This window comes from Megalobrama amblycephala, unplaced genomic scaffold (genome assembly GCF_018812025.1).
Source record: "Megalobrama amblycephala isolate DHTTF-2021 unplaced genomic scaffold, ASM1881202v1 scaffold620, whole genome shotgun sequence".
NCBI lineage: Eukaryota > Metazoa > Chordata > Actinopteri > Cypriniformes > Xenocyprididae > Megalobrama > Megalobrama amblycephala.
This window is the reverse complement of record NW_025953527.1, coordinates 1-20,635: the sequence shown is the minus strand read 5'-3', so window position 1 is coordinate 20,635 and position 20,635 is coordinate 1. Positions and strand designations below refer to the sequence as shown.

The window sequence follows — 20,635 nt, the reverse complement described above, 5'->3', positions numbered from 1 at the left end:
TATAATTGGAAGTCTTTTTTGATGTAAGAAATCTGGTTCATAATTCAGATGCTAAATTATTTATTTTTTCAGTTAGCAAATTTCACAGGTTTATGAAATATTCAGCTTAAATATTTGCACACATTTTTATTGCCTTTTATTTATTTGTTGCACTTCATATTGTCTTTGTACTGAAAAGTTATTCATCCTTGTGTATGTCTTACACACGATTTAGAAACACCATTTAAAACATTTTAAGATGCAGTTTAATCACCTAAGAATGGCCAGAGATTTCGCGCCACTAGCAGTTTCCACCTGCCCCGTGAGCGCATATTTCCGGGACGCAGCACGTTGTATTTCCGGTGGCCACACGAGGCGCTGACAGCAGAGGGCGCTGTGCAGTCCACAAAACTAAACCTCACTAGAAAGCACTTTAAACCTATTCATAGTACATTATATCCTAAATAGTTTGCATTTAATAAATGCATAAATGATGAATGCACCAACAAATAGGAATCAACAATTGCCAGTGAATCTAATGAATTTGATCTTTCTGTACTTCCATGGATATACTCTCACTTTTTCCAGAACCGGAGCTTGTTTTATCAGTAAGTTGTTGCAGTAGGTGCAAACTCCAGAAATAGAAAATGGCATGACATTGATTATGACACGTGTGTTTATGATTTACCAATAAACTGCAATGAAATGCCGTCTAAATATCTGCTTACTGGGCTATAGATTTAGTTTAGACGTTGTAACCTATACATAAAATCCTAAACAAACAAAAATTATTTTACTGATAAATTTTATGGATTTACATCGTGATTTACACAGTGCTTGTACAATCATTTAAACCCCATGATGACACACGAGAAACATCATTAAACATGCTGATGTGTTTAAAAAAATCCTTCACAGATGATTAAAGAAACATCAGCATTATAAAGTATTGCTGTTTTCACTCTAGCTCTGGACTCCACATTCTCTTCTTCACACAATCGCTCAGGAAAATCCATGAACACAACAGGAAACAAAATCCAGCAAACACCTGCACATCTTTAATATAAAGCATATAAAAGCTGGACTGTTTGCACTTTTATAGCTTGTAACTTCCAAACTTTGTGATTCAAGTGCTTATGATGTACGCCGTGTAGGTTTCTTTAGATAAGAGCGTGAATAAATGTGAGTGTAAAAGTACATGGAGAAACTGGCAAGTAAAATCCCTACAACAACACCAAAGATTATTCCCATGCAAGATCCTGAAACTCCATTTTGAGCTCCAGTGACTGAACCAATAAGAGCTCCAACTACAGCCATCAATATCACTACAAACTGTGTGAATTCCATGTTGATTTTCGGAGTGTCTTCTGAAGGTGTATGTTTGTCAGCCTCTATGGTTTCTTTCTTCGCCCCAGAATCTCCTTTATCTTTATTCACTGCAAGAAAACAACATTAATAAATCAGTGCTTTATTAAGTGTGAGAGCTTTTGTGAGATTATACTCACAGGAAGGAGGATTGTCCAAACTTCCACGTCTGTGTTTGATCTTTCTCTCACCAGACGCTTTTGTCTTGTGCGGTATGACTTCATACCTCAGTTCAGCTTGTGGTATGAACAAATCACCATGATTCTCCTTCACCAGGTCGTCTATCTTCTTTAAAAGTTCATGGATCTGAGTGGGAGATTCCAAAGTGCTCTTCTGAAGAACATAGACTCGTCCTCCACACTTTTCCAGGATTTTCTCTGAGCTGCGAATGTACTCTTTGATTTGTGGTTCCTCCACACCTTCATCACAATCAAACAGCAGGATAGTGTGTTTCCAGACGCGCTCCGACAGCAACTCCATGTGCATCTGAGCTGCTGTAATGTCACTTAAAGAAGGTTCTTCAGAGAGAGTTTTCACAGGAATGACCAGAAGAAGAGCGTGAGGTCCTGGAGGACAAAGTGAAACGCTTCTGTCAACTTCTCTTTTTTTGATGCTTTTTGTTTTGTTTTTTGTTTGCTTGGAGACTTTATCCCATCCTGGTGCTTCAACAACTCTGATCCTCCTTCCTTCATGTTCACACTGATGTAACGTACAGAGCCCAACTTTCACTCCTGTCGGATTCTCACAGTTCAGCACTGATTTTACCACTTTATTCTTTTCATCTCCAGCATTTCCTATGATCACAATTCTGAGATCTGCCTGTACAGAGGAGCCTCCTTTAAAAAGCAAACATGAATCAAATTAATATAGAGAGATGAATATTATTCCATATCAAATTATTTCACTGTTAGAAAACACAAAAATTCACCTACCCTGAGAAGGTTTAGCAGCCATGATCACAGTATAAGCAGGTGTTTTTGCCGTTCATGGAAACTGATGACAACGAATAGTCAGTTCATTGAACACCCATTTGATCTTGTTTTAAAACATTAAGTTATGCCTAATCATCACAGAATATGTAACATTAATTTTGTAGCACTATACCTATTTATGGAATGATTTTAAGTGAAAAGATGTGTAGGGAAGGTGAATGTGATAACAATTGCTCAGATACATTTACCATTGCAAAGTAGTAAAAGGTACATGTTTATTAGATTAGCACCGTGTTCACTCAATTGCAGTCATTAAATGTAAATGTAAAATTTAAAGTCTGAATCTTTTCACACATGGTTTATATTTACAATATATACTTTGCTTCTGACATAATCATTATGACAAACAGAACACAGAAAACATTTGATATTGTATCAGCCTACCTCATTGCTAGTTGACCGTTTTCTGTTCCCTTACTTCCGTATAAACTTTTATTTATGGTGTTTATGAACTTTGAACACCCAGTTGAATTAATAGTTAATGATAGTTGGTTCTGTATGTCGCAAGCGCACTGGTGTGTGATCAGTCAGGGGCGTTCCCAGGTGAAAAAAAAGTACATTTCTATAATGCACTTAAAGTGCTCTATTTTCGTGCACTAATTTTGTACTTAATGTACTAAAAATTCTTCTTTAGTACTACTTAAGATCATCTTAAGAACATCTAAGAGTGTACTCAACTGTGCTATTTTGAGACAGCATGAAATATGAACTAAAATGTGCTTTTAATATACTATCTCTGTATTTAAAAAATGTATTTAGCTACCACTTGTAGTACACTATGGGCTCAAATGTACTATAAGTGGTAGCTAAATACATTTTCATATTTCATGCTGTCTCAAAATAGCACAGTTGAGTACACTTAGATGTTCTTAAGATGATCTTAAGAAGTACTAAAGAAGAATTTTTAGTACATTAAGTACAAAATTAGTGCACAAAAATAGAGCACTTTAAGTACATTATAGAAATGTACTTTTTTTCCCACCTGGGGTTAACTGGCGTTATAATATACTTAAATGCTTTAAGTTATTAATTGTTGACTGGTAGTTAGTTATATGCAAAAGGTAGAGAAAATACCAAATACACAAACACAAACAGATTGAAAAAAAACCCTTTAATACATAATGATTGCAAAATTATGGATTTCTGTTGTCTGGTTATTGACATGAAATACTACATACTACAGTACATCATACTCAGTACAAACTATTTTAAATGGCATTTTGCTTTTTGTGCTTTAATTATAATGCAGCTTGAGCTTTTATGAGCTCCATTAGCCTAATTTAAAGGGTTAGTTCACCCAAAAATGAAAATTATTACATTTATTACTCACCCTCATGTCGTTCCACACATGAATCTTTTGTTTCGAATCAGTGGTTCGGAGTGTGTATCAAACTGCCAAAGTCACGTGATTTCAGTAAACGAGGCTTCATTACATCATAAGTGTTTTCGATTTTTCAATGGTTCACCACTGGGGGGCGTGACTTTGGCAGTTTGATACATGCTCCGAACCATTGACTTGAAACAAAAGATTCGTAAAGTTTTGAAGTGTTTTGAAATCGTCCATCACTAAATATTGTTGAATAAAGTCATTATTTTGTTATTTTCGGTTCACAAAAAGTATTCTCGTCGCTTCATAACATTAAGGTTGAACCACATGAACTGTTTTAAATATGTCTTTAGTAGCTTTCTGGGCATTTGACAGTGTTAATTATCAATGGAGGCCACACTGAGCCATCGGATTTCATCAAAAATATCTTAATTTGTGTTCTGAATATGAACGAAAGTCTTATGGGTGTTGAATGACGTGAGGGTGAGTAATTAATGACAGAATTTTCATTTTAGGGTGAACTAACCCTTTAAGGATCATATAGCATGGTACTTTTTAAAAAGGCAAGGAGGAGATTGAAATTGTTGGGAAAAAATATGAAAAGAAATGATTACAACACTTAAAATGTACATTTTCCCCATATACAATATGCATCAACTACAGCTGTAACTTTATTTTACATTTATACATTTGGTATCATGACACTTCAAAGTGACTTGCTACATTCATTCAGTTCATACATTTTCAATCACATTGGCATTGCTAACGTCATGCTGTACTGATACAGGAATGTCTCGTTTAAATAGTAAACCACAAAACTTCATATTGTCTGTAAGTAAACATCTCATCAGAAATTAGACACATATGTTCAGTCTACTGTAGTTGCCCTACACAGACATACTGTATGGCCTTAAACAGCTCAACAGCACACACTGTTTAGAGCTGTCACGATTCCTTGATTAAATTTGAGTACTCTATTTTAAACAACACACAAAATCACTATTACGTTTATGATGTTCGTGGGTCAATTTGACCTGCATAATTTTTATGTTCTAAGGCAACTGTACAGACCCAAAATAATCACATTCCTTGGATATATTTTATTTTAGTTTAGATTATTAAGCTAAAAAAATAAGCTTTTCCCCAGATGATAAAAATTAGCTATCAATTATTTTTTCAATCTATCTGAAATACAAAGACCTTTGTTGTTTTTCTTGAAATTTTGTGACTTTTTCTCATTTAGGGTCATGAACGTGCATGCAAAAAGTTTCAACACGCTGATGTGTTGTGAAATGTGCATGCAGAAATTTTATACAATCTTAATTTGACCCATATAGAGCTCTGTTCAAAAGCAACTACAGACCCAAAATACAAAACACTTCTGCGTTGATAAAAATCTTGAATACTTCACAGACTTATGTTTGGTATCTTTTTAAAGGCAACACTTAACAGGTTATTGCAGAAGTAAAAAAAAAGTTATAAAAGTAAAGTTTAAAAAAAGTTATAAAAGTTTATGAAAATTTATATATATATATATATATATATATATATATATATATTTTTTTTTTTTTTTTTTTTTTTTTTTACAAAACATGTTTTAACTATAAAATCTCAAGAAAATCAAAGCTGAATATCTGAACAAGTTCTGCGCCAAATTTTAGGTTGATAATTCAAAAAAAAGATTTTCTGTGTGCAGTACCAAACTTTTCCACTAGATGACATCCAGACTCCACCGATGACTATATAAGGACTCTTCGATTTCCATATATGGTTTGAGTGATCTGAACCATATATTTCCACACATTTCAAAATATTTATACCTCCTATTCAGCAGAAGTTTGTTCAGTAATGTTAATATTTGTTTTGAATTCAATCTCTAAAACGTATATTATATATAATATACATATATATATATATATATATATATATATATATATAAAAACACACACACGGAAAGAATCGTGTGTTATAGTTTGGCACCACATCACAAAAGAAGAATCTAATCGCTATTTCTTGACTGATCTGTCATTTCTTTTGAAAGTCAGTCACCAAATATGAAAACTAGAGTCTGAAAGCTCATGATTATTTTAGGTTTAGACTAAGATATTATTGTTATAAATGTATAATGGCAAGTGTCCCACAGGACTAGAATATACTAGACTAGAATAGAATGTATTTATTCTTTATAATGTGTGAAAAGTGTTGATATTAGAAGTGAATTATTTGTACCAGATTGTTTCTTTTTGTTTGTTTGTTTGTTTTCAAAGTGTGATTTTTGGGGAATTGCATTGAATTATGGTCAATTTGACCTGGACCATACAGGCTGTAACCACAAATCGAACATCGTTAAATATAGAACTGCAATGAGCGAGGGATGAGGAGGAGGTGCGCTAAAATAAAACTGTTCAATATTTCGTTTCACTTGGAAATACATCACAACACTGAAGTATATTTAATTCAAAGGTTTACGTTGCTGAAATTCAACTGAAGTGTTTATGAAGTGTTATGCTTTTTGGTTTTGAGTTGCATGTCATTTTTCTTAATTTTGTAATACTTTGAATGCAGAGAAAAACACAGGAAAACTACTAGAATGATTAAAATTAGTGCAGCGCAAACTTTCTCAACTACAGTTAAATCCACGTACAAATTAAGATTAATTCCTGTAACTGCACTGAAAGACTTTCTGAATGTAGACGTCATCATCACACACGTGATGATTATGAAAAAAAGGGCCATAGAGTAAAGTGTGTTTCTGTTCACTGTTAAAGAAAAACAGCATTAGATTTGTGCACACGTGACATGAGAGAACATATTTGGCATTAAGAGAAGATACTCACTGCTCGGAGGATTCAGCTGTAAACTTCCTCGTCTGCACTGGAGACTTTCTGTCTTCCGCTGAATCAGTTCATAGTAAACTTGCGGTAGGAAAACATCACCACAGTTCTCCTCCACCAGGTCTTCTATCTTTGTAAAAAGCTCACTGATCTTACTGCGGCTATCAAGAATGTAGGCTTTGCCTTCACACTTGTCCAGGATTTTTTTTGCTTTCTGAAAATAACCTTGGATGTTAAAATCTCTCACACCTTCATCACAAGCAAACAGCAGGATAGTGTGTTTCCAGACGCGCTCCGACAGCAACTCCATGTGCATCTGTGCTGCTGTAATGTCACTGGGAGAAGGTTCTTCAGAGATCCTCACAGGAATGACCAGAAGAAGAGCGTGAGGTCCTGGAGGACAAAGTGACACGCTTCTCTGAACTTCTTCTTTTATGTTCTCTGCTGTTTGTTGTGAGGTTCTGTCCCATCCTGGTGCTTCAACAACACTGATCCTCCTTCCTTCATGTTCACACTGATGTAACGTACAGAGACCAACTTTCTCTCCTGTCGGATTCTCACAGTTCAGCACTGATTTTACCACTTTATTCTTTTCATCTCCAGCATTTCCTATAATCACAATTCTGAGCTCTGACTGTACAGAGGAGCCTATGGAACAAAATCAAAAGACAAATTATTTGTCATGGAACATGGTATTATTGAAGCACACAAAGATAAGGAATAATGCCAGGAGATTTAATAACTTTAATAACAATACTCTGGAAACAGGACATATACGCATGAACAAACAAAGGGAACTAATGAGATAATTAACAAACAACAGGTGAACAGAATGATTAATCAAAGACAAACTGGGTCAAAACACAGAGGAAACACAGAAAACAGCATACACGTTGCATTACTGCTCCATAATGCTATTTTATCAAAATATTTCTTTGTTGGAAAAACACTCACCCTGAAGTGATGCCATGATCACAGTTTAGCTGCTCAAAGATGCTTTCACTACACGTTCTTCTGCACTGTAAAAGTAATTGTTGGTATAACATGAAAAAATAATATAAAAGTAAGTAAGCCTTAAATTTTCAAGTTCATTGAAACTAAAAAATGACCACAGAGAAAGAAACAAACTCATTATGTTCTTATATCATATCTGAACAACATTATAATTATTTACAGTGAAAATTATTTATTGGTTTTACTGAATTTTCATTTAATACTCATTATTTTGCCTATGCAGCTGCTTCATTGAACAGTGCCTATAATCACAGAAGACAGATCACAGGCATAAATGTCCAAGCGTGGGGAAGGTGAACATCATTGATCAGAATGACTTAAATCTCACAGTAGTGAAGGTATATTTTGATCGTTTATTAGCACTGGGTTCACCTAAAATACATTTTATAAATGTCTTAGCACTTAGCATTGCTCTGTTATGTTGCTAATCTCAGCCCTCTCACATGAAGTATATTTCCAAAGTTTTCTTTTATTTCTTTTATTTCTTTTATTTTTGAAAAATATTTTTCAAAAATATATTGAAAGAATTTCCAATAAAAGAAAAAGACAGAAAAACATCCATTTGAAAGTATTGCATCATCATTCTCCCGTTTCAGGTTCAAGTGAACCTCTGCTGAATAAACGCTGAATGCAACAGCAGGAGACAATTAAAAGCTTTATTTTCAATTTGTAAAAGCAATCAAAGGAAACATGAAATCAGAAATATATCAAAATAAGGCTTAATTTATCATGAGCTCTCAAATTACCTTGCAGTGCTCGTTGTTTTTTCTTCTCTTCCGTATATAAAATAGTTTCACTTTAACTCTTTATGATGTCACCAGATAACTCAGGTACACACATGCTTTTCAAAATGTTGTGGCAGCTAAAAAAGGAGTCAACTTTAGCCTACAGGTGTTAGGTCTGTTTATTCTAAGCTCACACACTGCGTCTTCAAAGTGTGTTCAACATGTTTGTGCTGTTCTTGTTGCATTTACACGGCTTTAACCAGCAGATGTCCTCAGCATGCTATGTTTCGAGAGAATAGCTAGTGTAATCAATCTAATAAAAACATATGCTTAGTCTTTTTCACTGCAACTTTAAAGGAAGCAGTGTTGTCGAAACTAACGCTGGATATCTGTGCTTCCATTTACTAGCCTGGCATAATGATCGTTAATACTTCTCACCATTTATTCCGAGGGTATGACCGATTGTTTTCCATATATCCATTATCTTAAATTATCCTTGAAAAGGGTGTTTGACTTGTCAAACAGTGGGGGACTTCGACGATTTACTTCAATGTCATCTGCCATTTTAAATGTGTGAGCGCTTAAATTAGAATGGATTCTGATTGGCTGTCAGTGTTTAATCATTCAACAGCTGCAAAAAAAAAAATCGTTCTGAAAGTGATCCCAATGATACCGTTTCTCTATACTGTTATTGTTATAGCTGTGGTGTGTACAGAACTATTCTTCTATATTTAGAATGATTTTAATGCTGTTTTATTCTTCAGAACCCTGAGGAAACTGTGGTTTTTGTTGCAGGAAGTTCCTCAGTGGACCGTGAGGACCTCTCTGCCCCTCTGGTGCAGGACGTCAGAAACTACTTCCAGATCAGCCAAGAGTATTTCTCCATGCTGCTCGTTGGGAAAGACGGCAATGTGAAATCCTGGTACCCCTCCCCTATGTGGTCCATGTCAATCATTTACGAGCTGGTCGACTCCATGCAGCTTCGCAGGCAGGAGATGGCCATCCAGCAGTCTCCAGGCCGTGTTGGCCCAGACGATCCATCCATCCATCCATCCATCCATCCATCCATCCATCCATCCATCCATCCAAAAACTACTAAACTAAAACTATTTCAAACTGAAAACCTTCAAACTTCAAGTCTTTTAAAACTCCAACTGACAAAAACTTTTCATGTAGATTCACTCTTGTCATGAGGTAGATTACTGTAGATAATACAGTGCTGTTAATGTTTTTGATTCTGACTTTTACTTGAATGTATTTGCATGTGTGCATGCAGTTTTTTAGCTATACATTTATGAATTAACAGCAATAAATATGCATTGCTAATAAGGAAAAATTAACGTTATTTGTTTATGTGTATTTTGTGCACAATTAATTATCTACATATTTTGTAGATTAGTCCTCAGTATTCCTGGAACATTTTTGTGTGGCTCTTTTATCTGGAATTTCTCCACTGCCCTCTACTGGACATTCTGAGGTAGTGTAATAAAATGTGCTCGTAACTTTGTAGTTACTAAGACATTTTGTAAATAAACATATTAATCTAATGACATGGTTGATTTAAAGATGATTTACATTTTTAAAGAGGCCAAATGTTACATGTGTCATTACACTAAAAAATGTTGGGTTAAAAACAGACAAACCCAGCAATTGGGTTAAATGTTTGCCCAGCCTGTTGGGTAGTTTTATTTAACTCAACTATTGATTAAAAATTACTGTATTGCTTGCTTAAAATGAACCCAAAATATGTTGGAAATGAACATTTATTAATTAGTTTAATGAATAATAATTAAACAATAAACATTAAATTGCTTATTAATAAATGTTCACCTTTTGATTATTATTGTTTCCTCTAGTAATTATGTGTCTGATTTTTAATGTCCAACATATTTTGGGTTCAGACATATAGTCGTTTTAAACAATAGTTGAGTTAAATAAAACTACCCAGCAGGTTGGCAAACATTTAACCCAACTGCTGGGTTTGTCCATTTTCAACCCAGCATTTTTTAGATTGTAGTATATGTATATGCAATCATGCAATGTAAAACATCATTACAGTGTATAATTTGTACAAACTTTAAATATTTCATAAAAGAAAAGCACAAATTCACAAAATGTCAGCAGTGATCAATTTCTCTTTATTTAGAAAACCTCAACAGAACAATACTTGTAAAATAATAATAATAAAAAAAGAGCAGCACAACAAAAACACAAAACCTAAAAATAAATAAATACCTTACATGGGACATATAGATGTCGTTCCCAAACACAACCATGTTTTGGTCTCACATTTCCATAACACTTTACAACAAGCTTGAAATATTGTCAGTGGAAAAAAACAAACAAACATAAAAAAATACATTTGTTATAAAGTTGGCACAATCATGACTTCATTTATATAGCCTATCAAGGCAATCATATGTTATTGCTTTAAAAATACACATTTAAAATGTAATTTTTTGAAGAAGGCTGAATATGTAAGAAGATTTCTAATGAGTGTGAAAGCTCATTACTTATGCATTGCATATTTCTAAAAAAGCTTCCTACTGTATAATTTTTCTTTAGAGCTAGACCATAGATAAAGATTCTTAGATATTTGAAATGTGGTACAATAGGTGATGCGATGCACCTTTCAGCTGGTCATAGTCAACTGGTCATATTATTCTGACTTTTGATCTTTCTTCAATCAATTACAAACCTATAAAAATAATTCATTTTCTTCTGTTGTGCGTAACATGATATATCCAGGACTATAAGAGCAGTGTTCAATAAACACACAGACACACTCCCCTTCTCTGTAAATGAAGATGCGCTTTTTAACAAATAATTTTTATAACAAATAAATAAAACAGAGATGGGATGTTCAACAAAACATCTGTAGTTTGTGTTTGGAGAAACGTAATATAAGGCCAGCAGAACACCTGCAACACCGTACAACAATTTCCAACCTATTTTGGGTTCATTTTAAGCCAGCCATAATAGTACTTTTTAAAGGGGTCATGAATTGAGAAATCAACTTTTCCTTGAGCTTTTGATATATAAGAGGCCATCGTACTATAAGAATATCCTGTAAGTTTCAGGATTAAAAGCATCCTTCTTAGTCCAATAAAAGCTTTTAGTGACACCAGATCCAGCGAACGACTGATTCTGGATTGTGCCTATAGATAGGTGAAACACTGGCATGGGAATATGGTTATTTATTTTTAAAAATGTGAATGTCTCAGTTGAGCTTTATTTATTTGTATTTGGTTCATTTCACTGTGGATTCTTTGGTAAATCAATCACATTTCAGTGCAAACAGACTTTTACGATATGGACTCGACAGTAATGCAACAACATGTCAGTAACTGTGTTCATTCTATTGCCTGATCTGATATCGGATACAGATGTTTTTTGTCAGTAAATCAAACCAGTGACTAAACGGTCAACTTCACCTTGTTTCTCTTAGTAGGGTGAAAACAATCTGTTATTTAAACGGTGATAAAATTATATATAGAAAGCGATCAAAGAACGCTCCCTTTACAATCGCTGGAGCTGTCAATCAAACAGCGCAAGTTTATCAGTGACTGAGTTCTGGACTCGCACCAAAACTCCTGTTTTATTCAACGAATCAAGTTAGTTACATCAAGTTTGCCCTGTTAGTTATGATGAAAGCAAGATCATGTCCTTTTTAAAGATGTATTTAAAACAGGTCATGTGACTAAAGTGGCTCAACCTTAATGTTATGAAGTGATGAGAATACTTTTTGTGCACCAAAAAACAAAATAATGACTTTATTCAACAATATTTAGTGATGGGCGATTTCAAAACACTGCTTCATGAAGCTTGGAAGCTTTTGTTTCGAATCAGTGGTTCGGAGCACATATCAAACTGCCAAAGTCACGTGAGTTATTGAAATTTCGAAACACTTATGATGTAACAAAGCCTCGTTTACTGAAATCACGTGATTTTGGTGCTCCGAACCACTGAGTCGAAACAAAAGATTCGTAAAGCTTTGAAGCTTCCCGAAGCAGTGAAATCGTCCATCACTAGATATTGCTGAATAAAGTCATTATTTTGTTTTTTTGGTGCACAAAAAGTATTCCTGTCACTTCATAACATTAATGTAGTCACATGGACTGTTTTAAATATGTCTTTATTATCTTTCTGGGCACTGAAAGTGTTAATTATCTTGCTGTCAATGCAGGGCTCACTGAGCCATCGGATTTCATCAAAAATATCTTAATTTTTTTCTGAAGATGAACGAAGGTCTTACGGGTGTGGAACGACATGAGGGTGAGGAATTAATGACATTATTTTAATTTTTGGGTGAACTAACCCTTTAACCTTGAGTAAAGTAAAAAGTAAAAATGTGCTAATACTTGGCTATTTCAAATGGAAAGATATCAGCCAATCACAGCGGTGGGCGTTTCCACTGAAGTCTCACCGCAGACACGCCCCTTAAAATAGAGCGTTCAAATCAGAGGGCTAAATTCAGGGTAGGAAAAATGCCTTTTATTTCTAAATTATGACAATTTTTGATCTAAAAAGCATACTAATATTATAAGTGCACCACAGGAAACATTATAAAACAACTCAGTTCATGACCCCTTTAAACAATAGTTGGGCAAAATGAAACTGCCCAGCAGGTTGGTCAGACGTTTAACCCATTAAACCCGTTAAAACCCGTTTTAAACCTGTTAAAACATTTAAGTTTGTCCATTTTCAACCCAACTTGGGTTTGTGTTTAAGCATGTTTTAGAGTGTACAAGGAAAGAATGTACACCATTTCTATTCAAATCTTTTTTGTAGTGCTCTGTATGTACTGATTGTACTGGCATAACAGTTCGACTATTATTGGCTCAATTCTTTTGACTAAAATTATAATAATTAATTACAGGGCCCAACCTCGCACACTGCACTAGAAATTCAAATACCTTGGATGAATGTATAAATGCGTTTCATATTTTTATAAATTAAGGTCCTGGTTTTTATGAACCAACCACACAGTTTCTTAGTACCAAGTAACAGACATAAATAAGGCATCATAATGGTATCTATTTACATTAGTGCATTTTTTTCTACATAATCTGTGACCCACAATGACCACTTAGTAATGACAATCATAATCATCAGTGCTTATTAATCTATAAAGCTGGACCAATCAAGTGTGACTGATCTGGAAATGCTGCTTTTGTCTTTATATACTTTTTTTTACATATACGTTCAGTTGAACAGAGAATTATTTTGTGCTTCACCTTGAGCTTAAAAGGAATGCTGATGTGAGGCGTTTCATGTCTCTGGAACGGCCTCTGTAGAGGGTAATTCATTCTGTCCTTCAGATCTCCTTCTGAGCAGTTTATACAGCCCCTGCAATGAAGAATATCACTGCTACTGCAGCAAAGTAACTCGCATAGATGAGGAACTGGAAAACAGCAAACAAAATTCCACAGGATATTAGCAGCTTTCATTAGGGATTCAAAAGCATTATGACACACTCAGCTGGATTCATGTTGTGCTTTACCTGTAGAAAAATGTCCAGGCCCAAACCAGCAGAATCTACTACAATCAGGGTAAGAAGCGTCTGCAGAACGAGTGCGATGAAAGTGTTCACTCCGAAAACTAAAGCATATCGTTTCATGCTTAAGTTAGCAGCAATCTGATACCTGCAATATAAAAGAGACACATGAATATGATCTTTCCCAACATCGATTTAAAGTGTAAAGCATTTAAATTAGTGCTGCCAATTGATTAAAAAAAATGTATTAAATCACACATTTTTTCTGTAATTAATCGCGATTAAAAACATTTAAGTTTTATGGAGTATATTCGTTTAATAGCATGTTTTTATGAATGAAGGCCAGTATTACTGATACTATTTATGTCTGTATGAAATTGATTTTTAAAAAACAGTAATTATAGACATTTATCATTACCGTATAACTGAAAACTATCAATTTTAACATTTATTAGGCTTTAAAAAATAACTACTTTTAATTTAAGTGAACTTAAAACTATCTTCACATAAACCAATCATAATAAATGTCATATTTACCTGTCAAACAGGTGGAAATATACAGAAATTGAACTTATCAAACACTTTAAAGTCTTTACTGCATAAATTATAAATGAAATATAAGCTTCGGAGCGTTATGAATCAGTGTCGAATCAGCGGTTCGGAGCGCCAAAGTCACGTGATTTCAGCCATTGGCAGTTTGACACGCGATCTGAATCATGATTTGACACAAAAGATTCATAATGCTCTGAAGCTTCCTGAAGCAGTGTTTTGTAGTGATGTGTCGTTCTTGAACGATTCGTTCATTTTGAACGAATCTTTAATGTGACTCGGGAAGAACGAGTCGTCTCGGGGGGTGATTCGTTCAGTCGCGCATGTGCAATATTCTACAGGTTCTGTACTGCTAGTAGTAGTTCACCTGATGATTCAATTGATTAGTTCATTTCATGAGTCTTTCGGGTTTTGAGTCGTTCCTTAATCACGTGACAGACCCATACACTACTAATGCATTCTGAGCCGGAAAGAGAATTGATTAGTTCTTTTTATGAGTCTTTCGGGTTTTTGAGTCCTTCCTTAATCACGTGACAGACCCATACGCTATGCTGTGTGACCCAAGCACATTATATTTATTAGTAAACAACGTTAACTCTCCAGTTTTGTTTGAGTTTGTGTTACAACTGTTAAAGCTGAAGTTATCATAACCTTGATGTTTTAAACTAACATTAATAATTCAAATTCAAAATGTTATTTGCTTTTAATTTATGTCATTATGTTCTTTTTGAGCAATCTTATTATACATATATAGAATAATATGTCAAGTCTGCTTAGGAAAAGCAATTATTATAACAGCAAACTCAAAATTGGAGTAAAAATGAACAAACTAGGCTATAAATACTTTGTATTGTAGGCTTGGATCATTATATTATTATATAGCCTAGTGTTTATTTACAGATAGACAGTCAAAAAGATAAATTAATCAACATTTTATTTATAACAGGGCTTTATTTATTTATAATAACACACCACAGATCCTCAAGAAACAGTAACAAAAACAGTGACAGAAATGTCAGAAATAGTGTATGGGTCTGTTCACGTGATTAAGGAACAACTCAAAACCCGAAAGACTCATGAAATGAACTAATCAATTCTCTTACCGGCTCAGACTGCATTGGTTTAGCATGGGACTGCCTGTCACGTCATTAAGGAATGACTTAAACCCGAAGACTTGTCAGACAAGAGGTGAGGTGAGCTTAATCAGCTTGTCATAAACTGAAGACCCAGGTAATGAATTAATCATTTCTGAATCTTATAGCATTGCAGTTTTGTATTGTTTGTAGTGGGATCAACGTTTGCATAAGTAGTAGATGTGTTGGGGAAGTAACACGTAACATTTTAATTACATTTTGCTAAAATGAACGAAATGAACGAAATGACTCGAAAAAAGATTCGTTCATTTTGTTGAACGAGACTCAAAAGTCCAGAGTCAGTAAAATGATCCGAACTTCCCATCACTAGTGTTTTGAAATCGGCCATCACTAAAGTCGTTATTTTGTTTTTTTGGCGCACCAAAAATATTCTCGTGGCTTTATAATATTAATATTAAACCACTGTACTCACATGAACTGATTTAAATATGTTTTTAGTACATTAATGGATCTTGAGAGAGGAAATGTCATTGCTCCCTATGGAAGCCTCACTGAGCCATCGGAAGCCTCACTGAGCCATTTCATCAAAAATATCTTAATTTGTGTTCTGAAGATTAATGAAGGTCTTACAGGTGTGGAACGACATGAGGGTGAGTAATAAATGACAGACATTTCATTTTTGGGTGAACTAACCCTTTAATTATGTCAGATAACACTTAAGGAAAACATGGTCAAGTCAAAGTGTCTGAATAATTTTTGGTTCCAAATTTTTAATTTTTATGTCACAGTTTATTTTGCTATCCTCACTTACATAAATGAACTATAGTGTCCTGCACCCACTAGTAAAAATATATAAAAATATCAAAATTATCTGAATAATTTTTGGTTTGACTGTAATTGTCTAGCAAGGTAGAAATCTGATAAAATACACAAAAAATGTGTGTATTTGCTAAAGCCATTGACGCAAGTAACTTAGTGATTGACACATGCAGGTAATATACTAGTGCAAGCAGAAGCAACCTATGTGTAAATGAAGAGATAATGTGCATCAAAATGAACATTAAAAACAGGCCCTTAGAGCTCTCAGGTGTGTGTAGAAGATCTGTTGAAGAGAGAAAGAGCACAAGCAGAAAGCGGAAGCCAGCTCCAGACCACAACCCTCAGAAGATCAAAGACGACACCTGATTTTCTCAAAGAACATATACTGAGTACAGAAGAGGGAAAGCTTTAAAATGTCATTGTTTATTCTGGCCCATGGAACTTCTAGCTTGGCTGGCACAGAGTGGTGCAATTTAGCTTTTGCCTTTGCAGGAAATAATAAAATGAGAATGAGGACTGCCCTCAAACTCTGATAGTGTTGTCTCAGTCTGTTTATCCCAATGGACTTTACAGAATCAGTCAAGGTTGCCAACCAGTCTCAACAGAGTGGGCCGTGGGAGTGCATTAGCAGGCACAGCTTTCCTCTGTGGTGCACTGAACGGAAGGAAGTTGCTTGTGACCAAGATAGTGTCTGCGGCCACACTAGTGAACGCTTGTGTTTTCACCAGCCGCGCCATGGTATATAGCGTCCCAGAAGCTTTTAGCTTTAGCTTCGCTAAACATAGGCGCCAAGACTGATGCCATGTCCAAGTTGCGCAGCTCAAATACAAAATAAAGTCAAAATGATCACCCTGTGAAGACTCATGCTCATATTTCACATCACTAGGAAGCCAGAATTTGACGACAAAAGATTTAGATTTTTTTTGTCCTTGTCATCCATAACTGGACTTAAGTGTATTAACTGTAGGATACAGCAAAATAAAGTATGGCATAGCAATAAACACAATTAAACCAGACAAAATATAACCATTTAGCCATTAAAAACACGAAAAATCAAGAAAAACAACGTCAGACTGGCAAATCTTATGGTCTCGCATTTTTGCCATTAAGGAAAGAATTATCACTTCAACCAGCAGATGGCAGCAGAGCTCCACTATTCACTATTTGACTAATTGAAGACATCTTTTCATAAGATTTTCCAGTTGGATTCATATTATGAAATCACAATTATAACAATAAAAATAACTTTTTAACTTTGTGCGTGTGCGTGCATGATGTTCTCAATCTTGGATGTGTTATTTTTTTTGTGTGCGTTTATTGTGCATTTTGGCTGATTTTATTTGACAAATTAAAACAGAGCAATTTTTATAGTCGCATTCATTTATTTCTGTGTGTGTTTAAGAGACGTTTTGTTTGTCTATCCGTGAAAAGCAATGGGCATGTGTGTAAGCGGTCACTGGTTTTCCAGCACACAGTTGATTTCTAAAGAAAACTGATACATACTGACAGTTAACTTACGTTGCAATGGTGATAAGCAGCATGTAGGTAGCTCTGAAGATGATGTAGGCAGTGTAGCAGACCCAGATATTCCTGATGGTGTCCATGAGAAACACACACACTGCAATGATCACAGAGAACATGCAGAGAGCAAGTTCTCCCCACACCGACCAGGACACTTTCACATAGCCTACAACAAATGCTGCAAAAGCACCTGGTGGGAAAAACATAATAATTTAATTTTGCCAAAGCACTGTTAAAATGTAATAATATGCTCATTTCCAAGGTCATAATCTCATTGTTGAGGTCTGCTAGAATACATTTACATAATTTAAAGTTCAAAAATATATATTTTTTTACTATACTCTGCCTGAAATGCCCTGTTTTAGCTCCTTTCTCTTTAAAGTCAGCTGACCCAGTCTGTTGTGACTGGTCAGCTGCTTAGAGCAGGGGTGCCCAATCCTGTTCCTGGAGATTTACTGCTGAGTTCAGACAGCAAAAGGTCTGGGGGAAAAAAAGTTCCTGGGACAAATTGTTCCAGGCAATTTCGGTGGGAACGCAGCTCAACACACGTTTTCAAATAATCCTGAAGGATTTGATTAGTTGCATCAGGTGCATTTAATTAAGGTCAAAGCTAAACTCTGCAGGGCTGTGGCCCTCCAGGAACTGAGTTTAACACCCCTGCTCTGAAGAAAGATAAAATTTAAAGCATAATAGGTGCCCTTTTATTGCGAATTGTGTGTGTCTGTTGTTATTTGGGTCAATGACGTGACAGGTCTTTTTTTTTTTTTGTCCAAAGGCTTTAATAATAATAATAAAAACAAAGATATGGCATCTAAAGTATGTGAGTTAGTACAACTTGATCTCTTTTATTGAATTCAAAAGGTTTTAATTATAAATTTGCTTCATATAAAGGTATTTTAAAGATTTTGAACTGTCAAAAGGTCATTCGGTTTAACTCTCCAAAGGCCAATACAGCCATTTCATTTGTGATTAAAATATCTTAAAATGTAATAAATGTTTATTTTTTTATTTCTGACATGATTTTAGAACGTCATATGTCAACATAGTGCAAAATGGTATTAAAATTATGTGTAGAAGTGGTTGTTTTGTTATGAGAAAGAATGTCCGGAAAAATGAATTTCATTTACGTCATTTGGAGTAACCAATATAAAGGGACCATTTTGGATCAAGTCATGCGGTCAGTATCATGTGACAGGATGTGACATCATTCAGACGCCTGCAAAGGACAACAAAGTTACTAACTCGCTTTTATCTATTTGAAAAATTAATGTTTTCACTTGCTAATACGCATGTCCCGAAACATCAGGTCATTCGGTGCAACCGCTATAAAACATGGAAAATGTGGTAATATTTTAAAAACTTCTACTAAATATAAAATTGTCCTTTTCCTAGCTAGCTAGATATCAGCATGTTAGCATTGTTTGAAAATATCATCATTCGGTGTAACCAAAAGAGTCATTTGGTAAAACCAAAATTTTGGTTAAACCGAATGAATGTTTTGGTGACAAATTTTGTCCATATTGTAAAAAATGACAAAAGCAGTGTTAATAAAACTTCAAAATTAATTATATCTCCATTAGGTTTTTTTTTTTTACACTGTTAAAAACCTTATTAGTCAATGACCCATATATGATTGTTGAATTTGTGCTGAAAATTATGAAAGTGAGGATTTGTCAAGAATTGAAGTTGAATATTTAAGAAATAAAATGGATTATAAACAGATGGCCATACCAAGCACAGTAGCAATGGTCTCCACATATCCATTGTAGATCACAAAATCACTGGAAGGCAAGATTTTCTCCCAAAGTGCTTGAGTGTAATTAATCACCTGGATGTAACCACACGTGGACAAAGCCCACCACACTGACCAGGCCAGAAGGGTAGGGCATGAGTAACACTGCAGGAAGTCTGCCCAGAGCACTGACAACACTTCCAGTAATCTATTATTGCTAGTGTTGTCCTTGAGAGTCTGAAAATCAAACAAATGAGTCAAAACCAAGTCATAGACAGTCATCTGAGAAACATGCATACGTCTGTGAACATATCAGTATAAATGATTAACAAAAAATAACATTTTGTCAGACTTTGGTTAAACTTTGAAACAGATTAAGGCTCTGTTTACACTAGGCTCTGAAGCACGTTGGAAAGGTCATGCGTGACGTAGTGAAGTACCGCGGTAGGGTCATTTTCTCCGCCAACTTCAAAATCGCCGTTTTACCTTTTTTTTTAATAAAGGCCGTTTGACTTAGTCTTTGCACATTCACTTTGTAGACACTGGATCAGTACTTCTGCCGACATCACGCGTGACCTTTCCAACGTGATTACGTAATGTGTGGAGCATCACAGAGCAGTGCAAGACGAGCATTTGTGGTTAAAAAGTATATAAATGTTGATTGTTTTTAGAAAATGTCCGATGGTTTCTCTAGATAAGACCTTATTCCTCGTCTGGGATCATGTAGAGCTCTTTGAAGCTGCACTGAAACTGACATTTGGACCTTCAACCCGTTGAACCCCAGTGAAGTCCACTATATGGAGAAAAATCCTGGAATGTTTTCCTCAAAAACCTTCATTTCTTTTCCACTGAAGAAAGAAAGATATAAACATCTTGGATGACATGGGGGTGAGTAAATTATCAAGAAATTTTCATTCTGAAGCGAACTAATCCTTTAAACACCTCTGATTGGCCATTGTCCAGATTTAAACGTCTCTGATTGGCCATCTCGCGTTCAAGCCAAAGCGTCCCAGATGGCTGATCCCAGTATAGGTCATAAACCCTGCCCTCTCCATGTAATGTCATGGGACGTCAAATATTTTTTTCCAAAGATGGTTTCTGTCATTTTAGGCAGTTTTTAAATCACGCTGATGTAAGTTCAAGTGTTCGTTCTTTAAATAAGTTATTTGATGCTATAAAATCGCGGG

At 35.0% G+C, this 20,635-nt stretch overlaps 2 protein-coding genes, 1 long non-coding RNA gene and 1 pseudogene across 4 annotated transcripts; 1 reads left to right on the top strand and 3 right to left on the bottom strand.

The window, feature by feature from the left end:
• Positions 1–228: 228 nt before the first annotated feature.
• Positions 229–2,911, bottom strand: LOC125262144 (GTPase IMAP family member 2-like). Its single transcript, XM_048180700.1, has 4 exons — positions 2,721–2,911; positions 2,277–2,337; positions 1,485–2,180; positions 229–1,415 (listed from the first exon to the last, which is right to left on the bottom strand). Exons 2-4 carry the CDS (start codon positions 2,296–2,298, stop codon positions 1,114–1,116), a joined length of 1,020 nt encoding a protein of 339 aa, XP_048036657.1. The 5' UTR covers positions 2,299–2,337; positions 2,721–2,911; the 3' UTR covers positions 229–1,113.
• Positions 2,912–5,610: 2,699 nt separating this feature from the next.
• On the bottom strand, positions 5,611–8,679 carry LOC125262145 (GTPase IMAP family member 4-like). Of its 2 annotated transcripts, XM_048180701.1 has the most exons (4): positions 8,258–8,679; positions 7,452–7,516; positions 6,501–7,145; positions 5,611–6,422 (listed from the first exon to the last, which is right to left on the bottom strand). In XM_048180701.1, the coding sequence occupies exons 2-4, from the start codon at positions 7,465–7,467 to the stop codon at positions 6,157–6,159; spliced, it is 927 nt and encodes a 308-aa protein (XP_048036658.1). In that variant the 5' UTR covers positions 7,468–7,516; positions 8,258–8,679; the 3' UTR covers positions 5,611–6,156. The 2 variants fall into 2 exon arrangements, with proteins under 2 accessions (XP_048036658.1, XP_048036659.1); XM_048180702.1 differs by having other exon boundaries at positions 6,288–7,145; positions 8,258–8,673.
• LOC125262146 lies at positions 7,294–9,571 on the top strand. Its single transcript, XR_007183517.1, has 3 exons — positions 7,294–7,560; positions 7,735–7,849; positions 9,032–9,571. It is a non-coding gene; the product is annotated as an uncharacterized LOC125262146 (long non-coding RNA).
• Positions 9,572–12,512: 2,941 nt separating this feature from the next.
• Positions 12,513–20,053, bottom strand: LOC125262143 (annotated as a pseudogene).
• Between the last annotated feature and the right edge of the window lie 582 nt (positions 20,054–20,635).